General features: G+C 40.2%; 1 protein-coding gene and 1 long non-coding RNA gene across 10 annotated transcripts in view; one reads left to right on the top strand and one right to left on the bottom strand.

Moving 5' to 3' along the window:
• LOC111249026 (E3 ubiquitin-protein ligase MARCHF8-like) overlaps nt 1–20,095 on the bottom strand; it is a 111,237-nt gene that overhangs the window by 23,285 nt on the left and 67,857 nt on the right. For 2 of the 9 annotated variants that reach the window (XR_015319346.1, XM_086977727.1), the window contains one exon: nt 11,382–11,466. The exons of 4 other annotated variants lie outside the window; for them this stretch is intronic. Coding sequence is in view for 2 of the 5 variants with exons in the window: in XM_086977727.1 (XP_086833853.1) it covers nt 11,382–11,466 (85 nt within the window). In the remaining 3 variants the exon portion in view is untranslated. Of the gene's footprint in view, nt 1–5,452; nt 5,945–11,381; nt 11,560–14,898; nt 18,549–20,095 lie in introns of those variants that run through there. 3 more of the 9 variants (XM_086977728.1, XM_086977731.1, XM_022802320.2) reach the window with 3 other exon arrangements.
• Nucleotides 1,687–4,300, top strand: LOC111249045 (uncharacterized). The gene is made up of 3 exons (XR_002672760.2): nt 1,687–1,819; nt 2,694–2,720; nt 4,162–4,300. It is a non-coding gene; the product is annotated as an uncharacterized LOC111249045 (long non-coding RNA).

The following is a 20,095-nucleotide window of genomic DNA, read 5'->3' as shown; positions in this document are numbered from 1 at the left end:
ACCCGTAATGTTCTGTCCCTCTAGTCGCAAGGCTCGAGTCTCTGTCAGACTTCCACCTTTCTTTTTGCAAGTTCCTGGCCTTATTTAGGTGCCGGAGAGGCCCTTTTGGTCAAGACTGGCTGGTCATTCCCTACAAGGGACAACAGACTACGCAAACCTATGGCGGGGCGTTATAAAAAACAGTACGAACTGCCAGACTTTCTTTAATGTGTTATAATGCTCGAATGCTCTACGGACTAACATGAACGGCTAAGTAACCTGAATTTAATTCGGCAGATGTCTCGGGAGGCGTTCTTTGTGTAGCCTTAATTTAACTCGTTAGGATTATTCTGCTTATCAAGAAAAGCTTAACCTTTCTTGATAAACAGAATAATAAGGATTCTTGACAGGGTTTATGTGACGGGTTGTCCGCATCCTTGGGACGAACAAACGAAAATTTTAAATGCACACCAAGTCATGTTGACTAAATGACATAGCTACATATTTAGGCACTCTTATTATTTACAGAATTTCTCTGACATCGCACCGTTCTGATGATCTGTCTAGACGATTACTCGGATTGTGCGCATACAGTTTATGAGCTCTGATCCTTGGTAGCATACTGTTAATGTCACGAACAAATATACAGAGCCGGATGTTTTGCCGCCGAAATTAACTTACCATTAACTTTCACCCTTAAATATCACTTCTTAAATTAACTGCATATCCAGTCTAATGGCCGGTGGTCGGTACGAAGTTTGTGCAGTGTCGAAACACAGTAAGATGAGGGATTCTGTCTATTAACTCATAAATCGAAATATATGCGATCGAATGTTTGCCTTATAATTATTATTAAGAAGTCCTACCTACTCCTGCATTATGCGCTCTAGCTATATAGAAGTAGACCTATGTATTGCAGGACCCCTGCCAGATGCCATCTCCGTGAAATTATAGATGCAAATGCGTATAATAAGCTCTTGGGCGACAGTTCCGTAATTTAGGGTGCTCCTTACACACCGAAACGGTAAGAGAGTGATGGTAATAACAAAACATAGTGCCATTCCTGCGGCACGAGTATGAATAGAGGCTTGACACAGACTGTCGTCAATTTTTAGGTATACAATTGTATCTGAAGGAAAGAGACTTTATTTTCACTCGATTTGCTCGATCGTAGCGTTAATCAAGATACAATTGTATTCAGTATATTTTCATGTATTGGTTTTTTTTTGGATCGATAGAGACAAATTCGGCGGCTAGCGTATTGTCGAAAATCTCAGATTTTTGGATATAGTTGGTCGTAACTTGTTGATCTCGCTTAGTTTCTTCATTGTTATATTTGTACATCGGAACTCTCGAAGATTTCCCAAATCAAAATTCGAATTTTTTAGAAATCTTCCATTTAGCTATTGCCAATATGCCAACCTGCCGCTCAAAACTTTCTAAGTCTTGGAGATGGATAATTGGCACCGTTGATTTTGTCGATACGTTTTTCAGGTCGTTGACGAGGTCCACACACACATCTTTTATCGAGAGTACGCTTAATTTATATACCGGTAAGAGCTAAGGTATGAATGAAAATTGGCCTTCGCTGAATCGTAGCTTTGTTGCCAGACATCGTACGTGCGCGTGTGTTATCCTGTGCATGACTAAATATGAAAACCGCTTCAGAGTTTACTCTACTATGGTCAGTTCGAATAACGAAGTCAGCTGGGAACAGTAAAGGTCTAAATCGTAAACGACGTGTAGGTCGTGATGCAGGGCAATAATTGAGCATGTTCGTAAACAGCTTTATTTAGGAGGCATTTTCAAAGGTGACCTTGATAATTCCAGCAAATCTCAGGTAGGTTGAAGGCTCCTTTTTGGTAATACGGGAATGGCATCTGAGATTAGGTCAACAAGAAGACAGCTGCCTTCCTCGTCCGAAATTCTGAGATATTACCCCAACAAACGTTTCGGCATCACGTCTGACTACACATCAAACGCAACAGCTTTCAGAGACAATTTAATACCAGCTGGAAAGGACTTAAGATATTTTTTTTACGAGTTATAGAACTTTTGCACCTCTCTTTGCACCTCCGTTTCAAACAGAACACTTTGACCGATCATTCAAAAATAGCTCTCTATTGTCACTATACTCCAGCTGTACTGTTAGGTGATAGCGATAAACGTTACGCTAATCCTATTCGTATAGAAATAACTGAATACAATTTGACATACGCCTGCTTTATAGACAGAACGGACCCGATACAATACAATGATATAGAAAATGGCCGACGAATAGTTTGTATCTAATCTGCGTATGTGAAGAAACGTGCTCCTCTATGTGAAATCACCTATCCGAACTCAGTGATCGCTAGATGCTGCTTCAACATAATAAGGGATTTAATTTAATTTTAATTTAATAAACTGGCGGGTTTCTAGTTATTACCGTTCTTTTTCTATAACCAAGAGCCTTACGGGTATCACAGGCTAGGACCTGATCATGATGTCTCCTATCTATGTTAGGTGAACGTGAATTGAACGCCCGTTATTCTTTCTTGGCCCAGAGCGTGTGTGTCAGTGTCGCAATTGGGACCATCCAATTTTCGACGTTTGGACGAAGGCACCGAGTTACGATTTGAGATTTAGTAGCATAACTCAAAGGCAACTCTGGAGGTTTGCCTAGCTTCATAGCCATTGTCTGCATCCTAATCGGTGCTGTCTTCTATTTGCAGATTCGTCAAAAATTCATCGTTGAAAAGGTAATATTAATCCTATATGTTCAATATGGTACGAGTTTCCATTGCAAATCGTTGACAAATAATTCATTATTTTTAATAATATTGCTGAATATTTCAACACCGTCATAACGTCAACTTCAATTAGATTAGTTACTTGCTTATATTTTCTTTATGAGAACTTTTTTGAGAAGAAAGTTTTGTTGAAGCATTTAACGTAATCATCAGCCTTTGTTGTTATCTGCGTGATGAGATGTCTGTTTCAAAAAAGCAGCATACGTAACTTCTCCTCTAGGTAAGCGAGTGCTGAAGTTTTTTCGTCTGGCAGAAATAGATAGCGCTTCTCCTGTTCGCAATCTTTGCTCAATGGCATCCTTCCATGCCAAACAAAAAAATAAGTTAACAGCACAGACTCTCATAGCATATGGGGAAGCAGAATGATCCGACTGACGTCCCTGACGGCACTTTTATACAGCAGCGTTTTCTGCGGAAACCCTTCATTTTTTAACAAAATTCATTATATACCTGAAGGTACTGACTGTATCTAACAGCAAAGGCAGCCTTCCCTGTTTAAGTCAGGCTATCGACGCGCTCTGCATAGTATGTGTCATCGAATAACGAACGCGTATATAAAGCGTTTAGATACTATGAAGTTAACAAGTTCCCAGTTTAGAAAGAGGCTCCAGGGTTAGTTTTTGTAAGATCTTTAGTATAGCTAAAACTATACTGCGGCCCCTTTAGAGGACTGGAAGGCTAATCAATGCCAAAGCGTTCTCAAAGTACAAATTCGCTTAGATGCACAAGAGTGTTGTTAAATATGCCTTTCAACGATCTAAATATTCATGCTCCTCTGCCTTCCATCCAACAACCATCAGCTTCACGTAAATGATGGCCTTGATATATCTGCCGGCTAGTGATTGCCCCGCGGTATTTTCTAATCCACAATTTAATATTAAACAGAATGATGTCTATGCAATTTAGTGAACGGTCAGGTAAATGGAGCAGTAAAGACGCTGAGCGTGATCATGTAGCTACACTTTTATGCTAAATTAGCTGAAAATCTACCAGGCTAAAACGATCCGCACGTTAGCGAGTCGGTTCGGTATAGCTGTACCGTGATTTCTATTGGCGCCAGAAGCTATCATTAACATCAGTTAAGGAGAATTTTAAAAAATCCAGGATAATTATTCCGCAATAAGGTAATAGAACGCAGTAAATGAAGCGTTTAAAGCTTATGGTACCACGGGGCGCTAACAGCAGTTCTACAGTTAAAAGTTGAAAAAGGTAACCTAATAGATATCGTCTCACTATATATTATCTCATTGAGAGAAGAACTGTGCTCATTGATAGAGCGAGGACCTGCCCGTGTAATGAAGAGTACGCTCGTGCCTTTAGTATTTATGTAGGATCAGATTATTTACAAGAATAAATTTCTAATTCGATTCTATCACACCTGACTTTTCAGCTTTAAAATAAAAAGCTTCCTATAATAACTGACAAGTTAAGAGTAACCTTTGTGAAACCAGGACTCTGCTCATGCTTCTAACAGGACCAAGAAGACAACAGTCAGTTAGCGAAAAGGACAAGTTTTAGCTGTAGAGGACGATAAAGTAACATTTACTATAATAATCTTAACAGATTTCAAAATCTAGTAAATTTGTTAGCGAGACCGTCTACTGATATTGCAACGAGTGCTTCAGATAGTAACCATCAATCATTTGATCTGCCAGATGGGGTTAGAATTATCATAGCTGTTGAATGAACATCCCGAACTTCGTCAGTACTACCTTGTTGTTGCCCCTTACAATCCAGCACTTCGCTAACAACAATGACCTTGTAGTGACATCAAATAAAGCACACAAAGTTCTAACTTAATGTAGATAGTTTCCTGCAAACAAGTGAACTTGTCCATTGCAAATTCATTTCAAAATTGAAGAATCAAGCGTGATGAAATACAAATCAATCCACATTCAGCTTACTATTTATAATCGGCTGACTTCAAAGAGATAATAGGCAGGTTCTCCTCTAGACGCATATGTCATCACTTTTTCGGTTGGGATTGTATGTCGCACACATCACAAAAAAAAATAATGTACAGCCCCAGAGGTTACCTGCTAATCGCTACCATTACTTCAAGGACTAATTTCGAAGTTCGGAACACCTATCCACAGCAATGTTCACTTACTACCATACTAAATTAATAGATGCGTACAATATGTTGAATTTCACATAGGTTCTAGATATTTGTGGTTTGTGCACAGAGAGAAGGAAGCATTATTTTTGAAAAATGTTTTTTACGTTGACGCTAATCCCCAGGCTCAGATACAGCACGTATGACCTATTCAATTCTAAATGCTGGGAAGCCATCTACCTACCAACGCAAGGTAACGTAGGCGCAATAAGATCACAGCGAAGAAAGCAGTGTTCGGCGCAACACTTGCACTCTACCTTCAATTGTGGACAATGCATTCTTCATGGCTATCAAAGGCCTAGTTAATGCAAAATGTTCGCCATAGTCAATCCTAGTCAGTGGTACACAAAAGAACCTACCTGTCCTAAATCTTGTGTATTTATGGTTTAAAATAGAGAAACTTGTGTTTATGACTAATATTACCTCAAACGGACAGACCGTTTACCATACCAGTTTGAAATCGATATTACATTTCATTGCATAAGCTTAGAAATTAGACCGTGTCCAACGGAAAAAAAGTTATCTTTCAACCTTCGCTATGTTTTTACGTCTAGGTTTTACGTACGGTATTGCCGGTAGAGACGCCATCACACGGCTGGCTTCCAGCGCGAGATAAACCGTGTGTCCATAACTGGATTCGCACCTAGACACTAATCTTTGCAGGCGAACACCTCACGCACTGAGCTATCACGTACCTTCAAGCAATCTTCAAGTTCGATTCGTGTATCTGCAACTTGGTAACAGGTTCCTCTCAACATCGTTGATCGATACCTGTCGCTAGTGATAGGTTAATTTAAAAACATCTTTCGATAATTACCCTTATAAGGCGAAGTGTTATTGCATTTGTAAAATCAAAGGCAGACTTTCAATGGAGTAAGTTTCGATGACAACATGATAACGTTTAAATAAGTGAGCTAATTAAGAACGGTCTAATTGGTCTCCAGTGGTACGTTTGGTATGAAGTAGAACTCACGCGTAGTTCTACGAAAAAACGAAGCAAGAGTTGGTCAACGAAGTACTACATAATGATATTACGAATAAAGTATAATAACTTACTAAAGTAAAAATAAATTGAATGAGGTAAACAAATGTACAACTACAAAGCTATATCATTTTGTATGTATCTAATCAAATAAAGTCCAAAGACGTTGCGGCATCGGCTCTACCAAGTCTCACCGCAAATCATTAACTTGTCTAAGATATCGATCAATCATCCGCGCAAAGCCACAATAATATGAGTAAGTCTCACGGCAAATTGAAAACTTCCCTCATGTGTTTTCTAACTACTTCAATCGGAAACAAAGATCATTTTCTACAAATGTATAAGTAAAAATCTTGTTAGAATTATTATTATTACTATTATTATTATATTAGAATGCTACTCTGCTGCTTATACGACGATTATCGACTTCAGTTTAAAAAACCGCGTGATTTTTGAGTAGTTTTTTTTAAGTTAGCTTTAAGCTAATTTCGAGCTAGCGTGTGCATTCCGGTTCAATTATGTGCCTTTATAAAATCTGTCGGTCCAAACACACAAACTGTAAGCAACTATAACCCTATCTTGGATTCAGCAGGCATTTTTGCTGATCACAAATATATGAGTTAGCCTATCTAATAACTTTATTGGATAAAGTTGCAGAATTCAGCGTTACTGCTGCCATGACTATTTACGATATACATAATATATTTATACGGCCGTTTGTGTTTCGCTTAATATCAAAGAACCACGTTAAGAACTTTCATACCGTGTGATGAACTGTGCATCCATACAACAGTCACAAACCGTGTACACCTACCTAACTGGTTATACACACTTTGTACACACTCTATTGTAATGAAATTTCGATGCCTGCGAAAAGTGGCCTTTTTGAGTTACGCGCCGTTAACCGACGAAATTTAGTTGGTAAAAACGAAAAAGTGGAAACAGGTCAAGTGAAGAAGTTAAATCTGGAAAATTAACGCCCAGTGGTTCGAGCGTGCTTGTTCGGAAGGCTACGGCGATTCAAAAATTCGCGACTGGTGAGCAATATATATATATATGGTGCACATGTTTTAAGATCGGTGATTGGAAGGTGAAAGGTAAATGAGGAAGCGACCAGATATCGGGATTCCTAACACAAGAAAGCACTGCGGCAATCGAAGAAGCTTTTCACGAAAGCGGAGCTTAGAGGCTTAGGGTTTGCGTCAGCGAAAACTGGCATGACACATATAACGCGTGACATAATCATAATTCGAATCTTCAAAAGGTAAAAAACCGTGAATTGACTACAAACCAATTAGAAGTGCATGTGGTGTTCTCCCCGTGCAGATTACGAAACATAAATTGTATATAGGAACGCGAATTCTGGGTATATGGCTGTCCAGAGTCTGCCAGATGTCTCTAACGGATGTTTAAAGGCCATAATCCTAGCCCAACTGGTTTAAAAGTTATTCGGTTTGTGAGCCACCGGATTCAGTTGTAACAGCTTGATATTATACAGGAGCGGTCCTTATTGTAAAAAATCCTTTACTTTGTTGCAAGGAGACAGTGCGAGTTATAGAATACGTATGCGTAAGCTTCCTAAATCTTAGCATTGATAGCGTGCCACGTTCGGTCCGCACGTGTCTGAATTACGTTAGACTTAATCGAGAGCTGTAATAGCTTTTTTTGAATCATTCGTTTGGCCTAATGTTACACATGTTTCAAGTTTTTTAGAAAGTAATTATTGTTTTCATTGATGGCTCCGTATTTTTAAGAGTTTGTTATTTGATAGTGTTCAAATGTTGCATATCCCGGAAGAGTTGCGTGTCACCCTTTCGCCTTGAGTTCCAACTCAAACGGTGCATATGTGCGGTGTGTACGGTGCATAAACTTTAAACGCTGATTTCTACCGGTGTTAAGATGTTGCGAAAACAACCCAGGACATGTGCTCCGCGTTCAGTGAGACCATTAAGGAATATAGACTACTCTAATATGATTGCTTTCAAAAATCACTCGAGCGAACTTTTCTCAATTTCGAAAAGTCAAACAAAGTTGGTTCTTTCTTTTTTTTTTTTTACTCAGCTAGAGAATCCCTGTCGTAGATTCCATGCCCATTTCGACTTGCTCTCGCAGTTTTTGCCACTGAGTCTGGTCACCCATTTTAAAAGTTCTACCTTAAAATATAATTTTGAGAATCGAAAAAAAAAAAAAAAAAGATAGATAGACCCTTAAAGATATATATTCTTCGACTATAAGGAAACGAAGTATTTAGAACACCCGGCAATGAACGACAGGACAGTTCCTTTCGTAATACATCCGTTACTTTTCTAACAAAACTAGATCGATCATGTGATAGCGGACGATTGGACACAGAAGCTTCTACATCATCTTTGCAGCTGGAAAATTATATTCTATCGAACGCAGTACCCAAGAGTTCCTCTTTCTGTATTCAAGATATAGGGCAAAAAACAGATATGCCATATTGAATTTCACTGCAGTACCGTTCACTGCAGGAGCAGCCACCCCCCGCTGCAATCGATCCACGTGAAAACATAAATCCGAATAAAGGCTTCAGTGAGTCGCCGTTGTTATTCGACTTTGCCAAATTTTGTTCTCGTTGCCCTCAAACGTGGATGGGCCATAAGGTTTTGCCAATTTGAACAACGTAAAACGCGGTTCGCGTCCGGCCAGTCTGTCCGTTAAAGGCAGCCGATAAAAGAAAAGAATGACTGTCAGGCTGTTCCGCTTAAAGAAGTAGCGATGATTTCAGCATGTGCGGGCCCTATTCGATAGTCCCTGCTTTAAATTTGAACTTGATAAGCCCTCTTGAGCTTTCGTTTGACCGAGCTCCCAATTGCCCCAACCATACGTAAAGAATAAGTTACATGTATAGTGGTGCTGTTTCGAACATTTTTATACGGTATCAATCAACTATTGACCGGACGGTGATTGCATATATATATATATATATATATATATATATATTCAACACTGAAATATCTCCAGCGCGTTGTCACGTATTCTTTCTGCTCTGATTATTTTACTATTAAAAATACACATTTCGTAAGTAACGCATTGGCTTCCTAGCATTCTACATGATGTACCGCAGGGTCAAAAGCCACTTCTCATAGTACTCCTAAGTATAGCGTAGAACATGCAATCGGTTCTACCATACGAACGCAAATGTTTCATTTTTGTTCTTGAAAAATATCTGATTCATAATCTTTCCATCATGATCTGACGTAGGTACTCCGCAAGTCGACAACGCGTGTCTTCATGTAGTATCCTCCTTCATAAAAGCAGGCGCAGACGATGATAAGAACAAGAGCTGCAAACTCACGGACTGAGGTGTTGAGGTGTCACCTTTGTAGGAAGGAGAAACGTCAACGAAGACGAATCCAAGGAGCTGTGAAGAAACCCATGGACAAAAATTGGCAAATAACGCGTAGGCGTTGACTCCGAGATAAGCTGTCTGCTTTAACGTTTCAAGTACATACAAGAAGCCTGTCGAGATCGTGAGTGGTCTTATGAAAAGCAAACAAGCTATTCAAAGAAGTGGCAGACGCAGAGGCAAGTCCGGTAGCTCGAATGCGCCGAAGACGTCGAATTCGTCCTGAGTCACGAAGGGCAACTCTTGACAGAATTAGCTCAAACGCAAATTACTGACTAGAAGCACCCCTTGGACACAACGCAACCACTCATCCCTGATGAACGCACGCTTCCATTTTTGTGACTTCAAATCTGCCTTTGACACTGTTGCTTCGAACTGATCGTGAAATCTTCCACACCCTCATGTGTGCTACATCGAACCCTAAGCAGACTGCCTTTTTAGCAGCGTTCGTAAGGCTATGATTGATGCCACCGCGATCGAAAATGGCGATTCTTTGAACACTGATGTAAATGTGTCTATACCGAATGTATGATGACGGGCAACATAGACATACATGCAGCTTCTTCACGGCTTTTTGTTCCCTGTGTTTGTGTTAAATTCACTGTATAAATCTTTTTGCACAACTACCGATCAAATCTCGGAAGATTCGTATTCACACAAAGATGTTTTAGCCTTCTTCGAAAAAAGGTCAATCTATCTGTTTTTCTCCATCAAACCGCACAGATCGTTCAGTAGCAATGTTGTCAGAATGACACAAAACAATAACCGTAATGATCGAATTTCGCAACTGAAGACTGTCTAGGTACACGATAGTCTTGGAATAGCCGCGGAATGGGTGCAGGAACGAGAGAAGAATTACCATACGGAATCGTGTACCGTTCTCAGGTGATGAGGCTGGTTTCGATTTTGTGCTATGGAAATTTTTGTTCGAACTGTAAAAATATGCTACATAGAAATTGCATAACCCAGACCATCATCAGCAGATAGGTTAATAAGTTACGCAGAGGTATAGCAGAAGATACATTGCACATAGACTTAAGTGTTCGGCAGAATCATTGTACAATTATTTTCCTTCCCTACACAGCCGTCGTAACTGCTCGTACGATCCGAGGATTTATAACGTCAACAGATATGATTCAGACGTCGGCGGATATGATTCCATTATTGACAATACTTTGTAAGTAAGTACGAGTGTCTTATGTATACAGATGCCAATTTTAGTAGGGAAGCGACAGGCCAACAGGACAATGGACCGATGTGGGCCATTGCAGAACCCCTTACGAGGACGTCAGTTCTAAGGAACTCCATCCCCTATTTCTGTATGAGGACGGCTATGAAGAGTGCGCAAATGCGGCTGGGCTACGATACATGTGAATACAATTCTGTCAGAATTGTAGCACTAGCTTTTCGGTGGTTGCTATTCTACGTAGGTGATCTTGGTTCACTCTAGGAAAAATTAATTCCTATTATAATGATAGAGACATGCGCATCGCTATTTTATGGTTTATGAGAGGTAACTGGATTTGAACTCGTTTGTGCTATAAGCTCTGTTGTATTGACTACACTATCGCGTTAAAGTTTGTAACTGTCTGCCGTTCTAGTATTTATTCAATATTGTTCCTAAATAGACGCTTTCTGTGTGAATAAGTTAAGACGATTTAGCTACTTCAATTTTTTGCTTTCCGAGATAGTTGGCATGACATTTTCAGGATAACCTAGACGAGCTACCCTAATGTTGGCAAGGCTAAAGAAACGGAGGGCTTCATTGGACATGCGTTATATACTATGTAGCATGCTGTGGTCATTTTTTTTCTAACAATTTCGAATGAGTCTGTAGTCTGCGTCTTGTCAAGTAGAAAATGGATATAGCGCCACCCTAATTCTATATGGATAATGATTCGCTATCGCTAAAAAAAAAAAAACTGTTTTCCTTTTTTAAAAAGAAACAAATATTTTTGCTTTTAATATTATAATGTTTATCGCTAGGCACGTATAAATAGTATTTGAAGAACGCAAAAGCAATAAGTTTTCAGTGAAACTTAACTCAGAAAGAGTTCAACCGTTTTTTGCCAGTCATAGGTCGTATCGTGTCCAATACATCCTATATGTGTCATATACCTATGTAACATCAATCGTACTTACCCTTGCCAATTTTGGCTGTTTGTAGAGTACCACTTCGATTCCATAATCCTCGTATAGAAGCGGGGAGTCGATCATTGCCGCACTCCTTGATAAATGTTGTTAATAAGAATCGGTGCTCAAGGAATGGATATACTTGTTGACACTGCATAATTCATATTTTCCTAAATACATGTTGGATCTATGAGTATATAAAACATCACCGCACAGACAGACAGACAAACAAGATTTCATTGGTGTTGGAAAACTACATCAATTAATGAAAAATCTTTAGACGGACGCAAAAGCAGTGACTATGTGTTTTTTAGGGAAATGCTATTGACAAACTCGCTTCACCTGTTGCAGGCCCGGTTTCAGGTTTGCTTTCTATCTTACGTTCCATTTGCATTTAAATAGTACTGTTCTAATACTAGGCGTGCACCTTTGTAATTACGTGCACCAAAACACGTATTCGAATTTCGCATTACATACATTATAGCGAAAAGCACATCTCTTTTATTGGAATAGAGATCTATTGATTTATTTATTTCCAGCCGAGGTTATAGGTTGGACAGACTCGTGAATACCGTATTCTTCGAACCGTCTTGAAAGGTTCGAGTGCGCCTACAGACGTTGCAGACTAATCCTTGAACAATTATCGCACGTAATTTATTAATTTCAGTCCTAAGAGCCCACTTAGTCAAAAATCATTTTTAAAAATGACCATAGATCAAATCCGCCCGTACAGGCCCCGATACGCTATTGCGGGCAGTGTACATAATATACTACTAGGTAATCCCCCTTACTAGGTAACTAGTGGCCGCCGATTTGAAGGGGAAATAAGTCAGTGCAGAAGGCGCACTGAAAGAAATACCCCCGATCCTATCAGCTTCCTTGCACAAAGTATTTCTTAGAGCAATTTTTCTTTCTCTCGGCGGACCAGTTTTAGTCGTGCAGTATAATCAACACAAATCATCCCAGCTATACATGCGTCTTCAAATTGGCCGTTATAGTCCAACCTGCTGCTCAAGCTCAATTATGATTTGTACAAAAAGCACTTGTATGGTCGCTTTTACTCATATCTCGAAGCTCACCACAGCAAACATGAACGGATCCTTTTTATCGGCCAGGTGTTTCATATTCGATCTTCTGTCCACATTTGAATTAAATATGATTTTGCAGAAGCTGTGACCTTTTGACTTTGAAATAATATCTTCTACCTAGCCTACGGGCGGAAACCTTTTCACAGAAAAATGCTACATTTTAATATTTCCACAGAAACGCCTTCCGTTTTAATTAAAAAAAAAAAAAACGAAAACTCGAACCAAGACAGGTAAGACACGATGAGTGCCGAATCCGCTCAGAACGGAGATCTTTTCAACTAAATTCAAAAAACTTTCTCTTTGCAAGTCGCATTTTTTTTAACTAAAAAATAGAACTTCCTAAACACTGATTATAGTTGATAAAGGGAAGAGAAACTTCTGCAGTTCATCCTCGGGGATCGGTACAATTTAGTTGCAAACATCTAATGCAGTTCTTCTTTCATGGAGTTGTACCAAGTACGAGCATACGACATATGGCTAGCCTTTATCGCATGTGTATAGGACGAATGGGGAGATAACGCAAGCAGCTCTTACATAATACCCAGAAATATTCCCTAGAAAGACACTGGGACATCAGCGGTCTAAGTTGCGCTACTTTCTGTGGTTACATATAGAAAATCATTTCGCTAACATTTAGTAATTTAATTGGCATGTATATGCGACCGAAGATATGAAATATTTTTAAGTAACACTTGGAATTGGAGTTTCGGAGGGACAGATGGCAATATAGCGTAAAGCGAAATTTATTTTGTATTCAAGCAGAGCACCTGTAAATGAAATTGCCTGGGAACTTTGGAAGGAAAAAAAACAAATGCCAGTAATTAAATAATTAAAATTGGAAAAAAAAACTGCGGCAGATATAATCTTGCCAAACAACATCGCCGCAACCTCACGCTTCCGGTAAAAACAAGCCGGCATGGGTTAACTCTGTTGGAAGTATAATATATCTACAACGGCCAATAAAAGATGAACAAGCCCAAGAGACCTCGAACAAACAATGCTCCACTGTTTTTCTGCCGTTCTTGTTCTATTTGACCGATATAAAATTTAGTGGTTTGGTACAATCGCGTTATGAGGTAAAATAACATCTGTAAAAACAGTACACTTTTTTGTAGTGTGGGTATATGTGAACATTACCATTAATTGTAACAGTAATTAAAGCTAGTTGGCTGCCTACGTTGATGCGGTACAAATAGGTGATTGAAGGAAAATTCGTCTGCTTGCCCTTTCTTTTCTAGGTATTCTCTACGCGATGCTCAACTGCTAGGTTAGCTAAGACGGGACACTTGTAGCCATTGAGGTGCTGCAACCGGTGAACTGGGTGTACGCAAAACCCACAAGTCGCGTCGCGTCAGTTTGGCTGACGTGTTTTAGTATGTGGCTAAAAACTGTTGACTTAGCTGATATTTTCTACGCCATCATTGCATGGACATAGGCCTTGTAATAGGCAGTAGGGGCGGTCGAACGATATGGGACACGATTAAACCTTAGTTATGCCGGATTTCACGGTGTATGGGCTGGTTCGATTTTGATAGACAGGCGTGGGCCTGCGTGCATTTACCACATAGCGAAATATACTTGGATATGCAAAACCGAGAGAAGATGGCACAAAGATACAGATGGTCGATGAAACATTTCTAGATTCCACTATGTAAAATATAACAATAAAGAACTAGACTGACCCGAACCAAATTAGGAACAAAATATCTCAATGAATACATATCAACGACATTTTCACATTTATATTAAGCCTAATTGAATTTTTTAAGAAAGCTTTTTTACAATGATTTTCTTTCGAATATAATTCGACCGAACAAAGGCTCTGTTTCGCTGCACTACGCTGTTCTGCTGTGCCTTGAAGTTCTGCGCCTGCGCTGTAATAAGCCAAGCCTAAACATGGCCGATTCTACTGGGAAAGTTAGTTGATTTTGTACTGTTTATGATGTATATGTTTTATTTGTTTACTTATATACCGGTGTACAATTGCCTCAAAATGTGTTAGCCGACAGTTTAACAATTCATTGGCTGAAGGAAAAAGCAATGGTGAACTATAAAATATTAACATGAATACATAAGGGACTGAAAAAAAGGAACAACGATAGGACTATCTTGAGAATTTTATTCTAAATCAAATCCATCAACAAACAAGATTCAGTCTGACGATAGACGAGAGAAGGACGGAGGCAAAGTATTGTGTTGGGTGCCATTGCTAGCAAGGTAGCTGCCATGTCTTTTATGACATGTGTGTTTTATCGCAGTAAGCCGAAATACTGGACTACTTAAATTGTTACATTTGAAGTTTTTTGGTTAAATGCCACTTTATTATTCGCATAGAAAATTGCACATGCTATTAGACCATTGAATTTTACAAATTTTTAAATACGATTAAAATCGCACGCATGATAAAAGTTGGAAACTATAACAAACGGTATAAGTACCTGGGAGGCCTTTCAGGCCTTTCTTTCTGGTCAAGCTGAAAATCTTCAAAAAAAAGGTGCCACGAATTGTATCACAAAATACACTTCAGCAATGCGAACGATACTCCAACATTTTACCCGTAGACATCACCGCTCTGGGGATGCGAAAGCGATCTGATACTTTGCACATATCTGCGTGTCTAAAAGCAAGTTCCATCACGTGTGTAACTTGTAGTCTTCAATCCCTAGTACCTAACAATCAGCTAACGTGAACGAATCACGTCAAAAATTCTCGTCTCGTTAAAGATGTAGACGTGCTTTTGAGTATTTTGAGGACTTCATTCAATTGTACAGCTCTCGAAGACTAGTAATTGATCACTGTAAACACAGCCTGATTGCACTCCTATTCAGTAGTTTGCCAGCGAAGTAAGTTCGTCTATTTATTTCAGCATCTTATATTATTGAATTTCACCTGTTGGCAGACTAGAGTAACGTGCAGAAAAATATCTGCATGCATGGCGGCACGTGCTAGCTTCAGCAACGACACGACGTGACGCAACGCGACTCTTGAGTGAATTACAAGTGGGTGACATGGCCGCCACATAATTTTTTTCTGGTGGAAATCCAAAGAGCGTGCAGTTCCCATCATGCATCAGGTGGATACATGGATGAATTTGTTGGGGCGTTCGGGGGTAAATAACTGTGCAATGCGCCTTTACAGACGATGCTTCACAGTTATGTTGACGACAATCGCTACGATTAGTAGCTTATGGGCAATCCTTTTCCAACACGACGCGAAATCTACTCGACTCTCAGATGAAAGCTCTCAGATGAACAGAACATTGTAAACATATTGATGTTGTAGCAGTGTACGAGTATCTAATTCTAGCAGAACACGATTATTTCCCGCCTAGGTCGAAACATGATAGTATAATTCAAAAAACATTGTTATTGACGATTGCCTCATGTACAGTTATCTGTAGAAATTCGCAATCAGTGGCTTCCGCCCACAAAATGGCCTATGGACGTGTAGTATATAGGTGTTTATACGTACGCCTGCGCCGTACGATTTTATTGATCGTAAATGTGAAACGTAAAGAAAGTGCGCGATTGGCTGGCGATGATAATGAAAACGCGACGTCAACGATGGTGATGGTGCGATCGTTGATCGAATCAAGTGGGCGCCGAAGCCGCTGCGCGATTCAACGGTCACGGCCATTTGCGCAATAAGATAAAACGGCGAGTATGCTCCACGTGGATGGCCGACCCGTGCTGCCTTTAGTTGCTCGACTTCGTCCAACCCCCACAGCAGTAGGGCGAGGTTGGCTCACTCAGCAACGTGGCCGTCGCACACCGCGTTGACGTTTCGAAATTGACGCGTCAACTGAAGTGTCAGGCCAGCTAAACATGTCAATCCGTTTGTATGCACCGAGTGGCAACGGGCTGATCCCTACGCTGTGGCATATTGTAGTGCACTGCTAGAGTAAACGATAATGCTGCTAGGTCTCCATTTGCTTTTCTTTTTGATGAATATGTTATTCGTTGTAATTGACATTGAAAACTTCGGCTTCGCTTACTGCAGACAGGGACGCTCCTCGCCGCCGTCCATCGACGACTACACATTGTCGTTTATAACGCACTACGTTTACCTGCAGTTGTTATCGACAGCAGTGTCAGATATAGCGGCATCTGTGGCAATGGTAATTATTTTGGTGTTTGTCTGCTCTCTGTCGGTCCCTAGAACAGCTATTTTCTACCTGTTGCAGATGAATACAGGACGTACGAACGTAGACGAACGGATTTGGTTTGATATGATACTTTATTAAAAGCCAGTATTGTTTACTCTTATCCTGGCAGCGACGATAAAGTTGTGACAAACTGTGCCATCAAGATCCAATGCACAGTAGCTATTTTTTTACAGTTTCGACGATTTACAGTTCAATCGAGCCTTGGAGGATTCGGAATTCGGGGATGCGTGAAAAGTACAAGGCGCATGAACACGTACAAACAAAAGTAAAGTTCAATTATAATTATAAATCATTATCCTCATCATGGATGGATAGAACCTACTTATGGCAATGTCGTTTCTGGCCATATATTAATGAATAAATATGTCATTGGCGTTATGTAGCTTCTGTTACGCGAGCTGCTGGCAAAGTATAAAGACGGACGTTTCTGCTTGGAGATGGGCGGAGACGAATGGCGGTCTCAGCTTAGTCATGACATTGCGACTGGAATACTGAGTCTTTCTCGTGAACTTTCGTGTCTCGCCAAGCAGCAAGGCAAGTTGAATAGTAGTCGCTGCGAAGGACATTTGTTCGGTGAACTCCTCGCTATTAATATTAGCGGTGCTGATGATGGCAGCTTTCTCTACTTATAACTGTCGCAGGACCTGTCGACATTTTGTTTCCTGCGAATAGCACTGCCAAACGTATCTAGGATGTGTAAGTTTGCGGATCGTCTCTGAGATGCAAAGCTCAATTGGGAACGGAACGCGCCTTTTTTCGAGTTTTTTAGTGATCGTATGACGTGACGAAGTTTTGAAGACTTCTCTTACTACGAACATGGACTAGGTGTGAGATGAACATTTTCAGTTAAACAATTAACGTATATAGATACGACGATATGTCGGCCGTAGTCCACTGTTTCGAAGGTGTCTAAAGCTCGCTAGAAGGTCCTACGATTTGAAGACTTCTGGAAATTGCCGTAGTAGTAGTAAAATAAGGGGGAATCAAGCGAGCGGTATACGTACTTCATAGCATTGTTGCCACGGCTGATATGGCTCGACTTGCAGCGGCTATATATGACAGCAAATTGTATTTATAATCGGCCTTTGTGATTTTAGCTAGCTTGATATAACGATTTTCCATTTGATTGTGCGTTCGTGCAGGGTACAGGAAGTGCGTCTAGGACAATTATATTGCCTTCTACTATTGTCAGCAATCCACAATTTTTACGCCATGATTACAGAAGCAACAGTCGTCAGTGTTACCGCTCTCGCTTGTATCTAATGGCAAAAAACGTAGCGAGAAGGGTTCAAATGAGTCATCTTTTGTTCTCAAAGACCGCTTGCACAAACTATGTTGCCTATTGGAAAGTTAGCAACACTTCTATTGCTCAAACTTCCGGCCGGACGGTGTCTGGTGTTTTGACAATATTTGGAGGCTAATCTACGCGTTAGAAGTCAGATCATGAATTCGAACTTCGAACGAGCAGTGAGTTGCTACCTGTCATGAGTGTCAATGTTTAATACTCAATGTATTACGCATGTATAGCGTACATATACACATATATATGATTACATAAGGCCTGATATGCGGGAGGCGCGTTTTTTTTAGCTTGGCCAGTAAATTTCGACAATCTAACCAAACATTGTAGCAAAGACACGCTACTCCCTTTTGACAAGGAAGTAGGATCGGCAATAGCGTTCCGAATATATCCACAACGGGAGATATGAGACGATGACTTACACAGCTTCTGGTATTTTGTTCGTAAGTCGACAATATTTTTTGAGCTAACCTTAGGCGAGAGAGGGCTTGGGTACGTTTCGTAGACGTAAATCATCGTAAGCCATTCATCGAAAATAACTTCGGTCGTTCGTCCCTTGCAAAAAAAAAAATTCAATGTTGACAAAAATTGACTTTTCTATCTTTTCAGCCAGTTTGCCTCACTCGGTAATGCCGCTATACAATTCCGTTATGGTTATGACTAATGGTAGTAGTAACTGATAGCATTCGGATAACAATCGAACGAACGAACGAACGAAGGTGAGCAGACAGGCGGGCTGAACAGATACGATTGCGCGAAGTAAAATTTGATGATATTATTACGCTACTCACCAGCCGTGCTCATGCCGACGGCTGTTCGCGTTGACGTTGGCAACTCGAGGCAAACCAGGGAGGAAAACGCCTGTAGATTTAGGTGTTCCGGAGATATGAACATGGACTTCGTCTGTTTTGTTCGATGATATAGTGAACGTGACAGCGTGACTCTGATGGACTGTTTCGATACTTCGGATATCATCTAACAGCCGACGCAAACGCGCCACTAACGCTTCGCGTGGCGGCCGCGGTAACGGAAATACCCAGGTTATCGCTTGTTGTTTTTAAAATGAAAACACTATTATCATGTAGTTCACAGAAGTTCGGCTCGTAGGCAAAAATACATGCAACGGAAACCAAATTCAAGCAATCCATATATATAACTGAAGTTGACTGAGAACTCTATAACTAAAGTGATAATCAGATCATTCGATATTCAAAGTGGTCTCTATTAGGCGCTTGGGAATAAGGTATGTTTATTTTCTTTTAGGCTTTCCTCATTTATTCCCTTATTGGCTAACTTGAATCCAACAGAGCACAGATGCTTCCGAAGATAGTACGCTATCGTTAACATGGTCATGAGATCTCCCTGTGTAAATACATCGAACCTGATATAGATGGGGCGATCAAATTTTATGGTGCTATATAGAATTCAATGACGTCCTTGCTAAGCAAACTCTTCGTTCCAATCTATTGCGCAAGATCCGGCAGCATTGGTCTGACGTTGTTTTCCTTTTCTATATAGTACGTTGTACCTTTATCTATCAGCCAATATGCCACTTGAAACTACCCCATACTGCAAATCCATACGCTTCCTGTTCTTATATTAATCACCGATGACAAAACGCACCACTCAAGCGGTTCGGATGACTGCCTAGTTCTTAAACGTTTTCTCCATAATATAGCTTCAAGCGGGTCCGTTTTTGACAGTTTAGCGATCTATAATTTGCGCAAAGAGTTTTACATTGTCGTATCCATATCTGCGTCGTGTCCGTATTTTTCATCTGAAAAATTAATGGCAACAATACAAAGATGTTGAAAGGTCCCATCGACGCATAAGTGAAAGCCACAGTCATCAGTACATCTATTTATAGCCACGACTACCTGCACTAGAACCATCGACTTATAGCGGAACTATGAAAATAGCTCGCGCAGCACTTCCCACTGCCTCACTCAGTGATACATGCGATATGTTGATAATATACGTCCATCAGGCAATAGGAACGGCCAACTGTATGTAGTACTGGTTTTGCTATACGATACAGTAGATGCGGCAAATCGAAAGGGGTAGCACGGATGGAGTTGAAAGAAGCCTTCGAGATGACATATATGAGAATTGAAAAATTTCTTGGCAGAAATTATGATTCGATAGTGACGACGAAATAATAGTGATGCGG

This window comes from Varroa destructor, unplaced genomic scaffold (genome assembly GCF_002443255.2).
Source record: "Varroa destructor unplaced genomic scaffold, Vdes_3.0 BEIS01000001.1, whole genome shotgun sequence".
Classification (NCBI taxonomy): domain Eukaryota; kingdom Metazoa; phylum Arthropoda; class Arachnida; order Mesostigmata; family Varroidae; genus Varroa; species Varroa destructor.
This window is presented reverse-complemented; position numbering and strand designations above follow the sequence as displayed.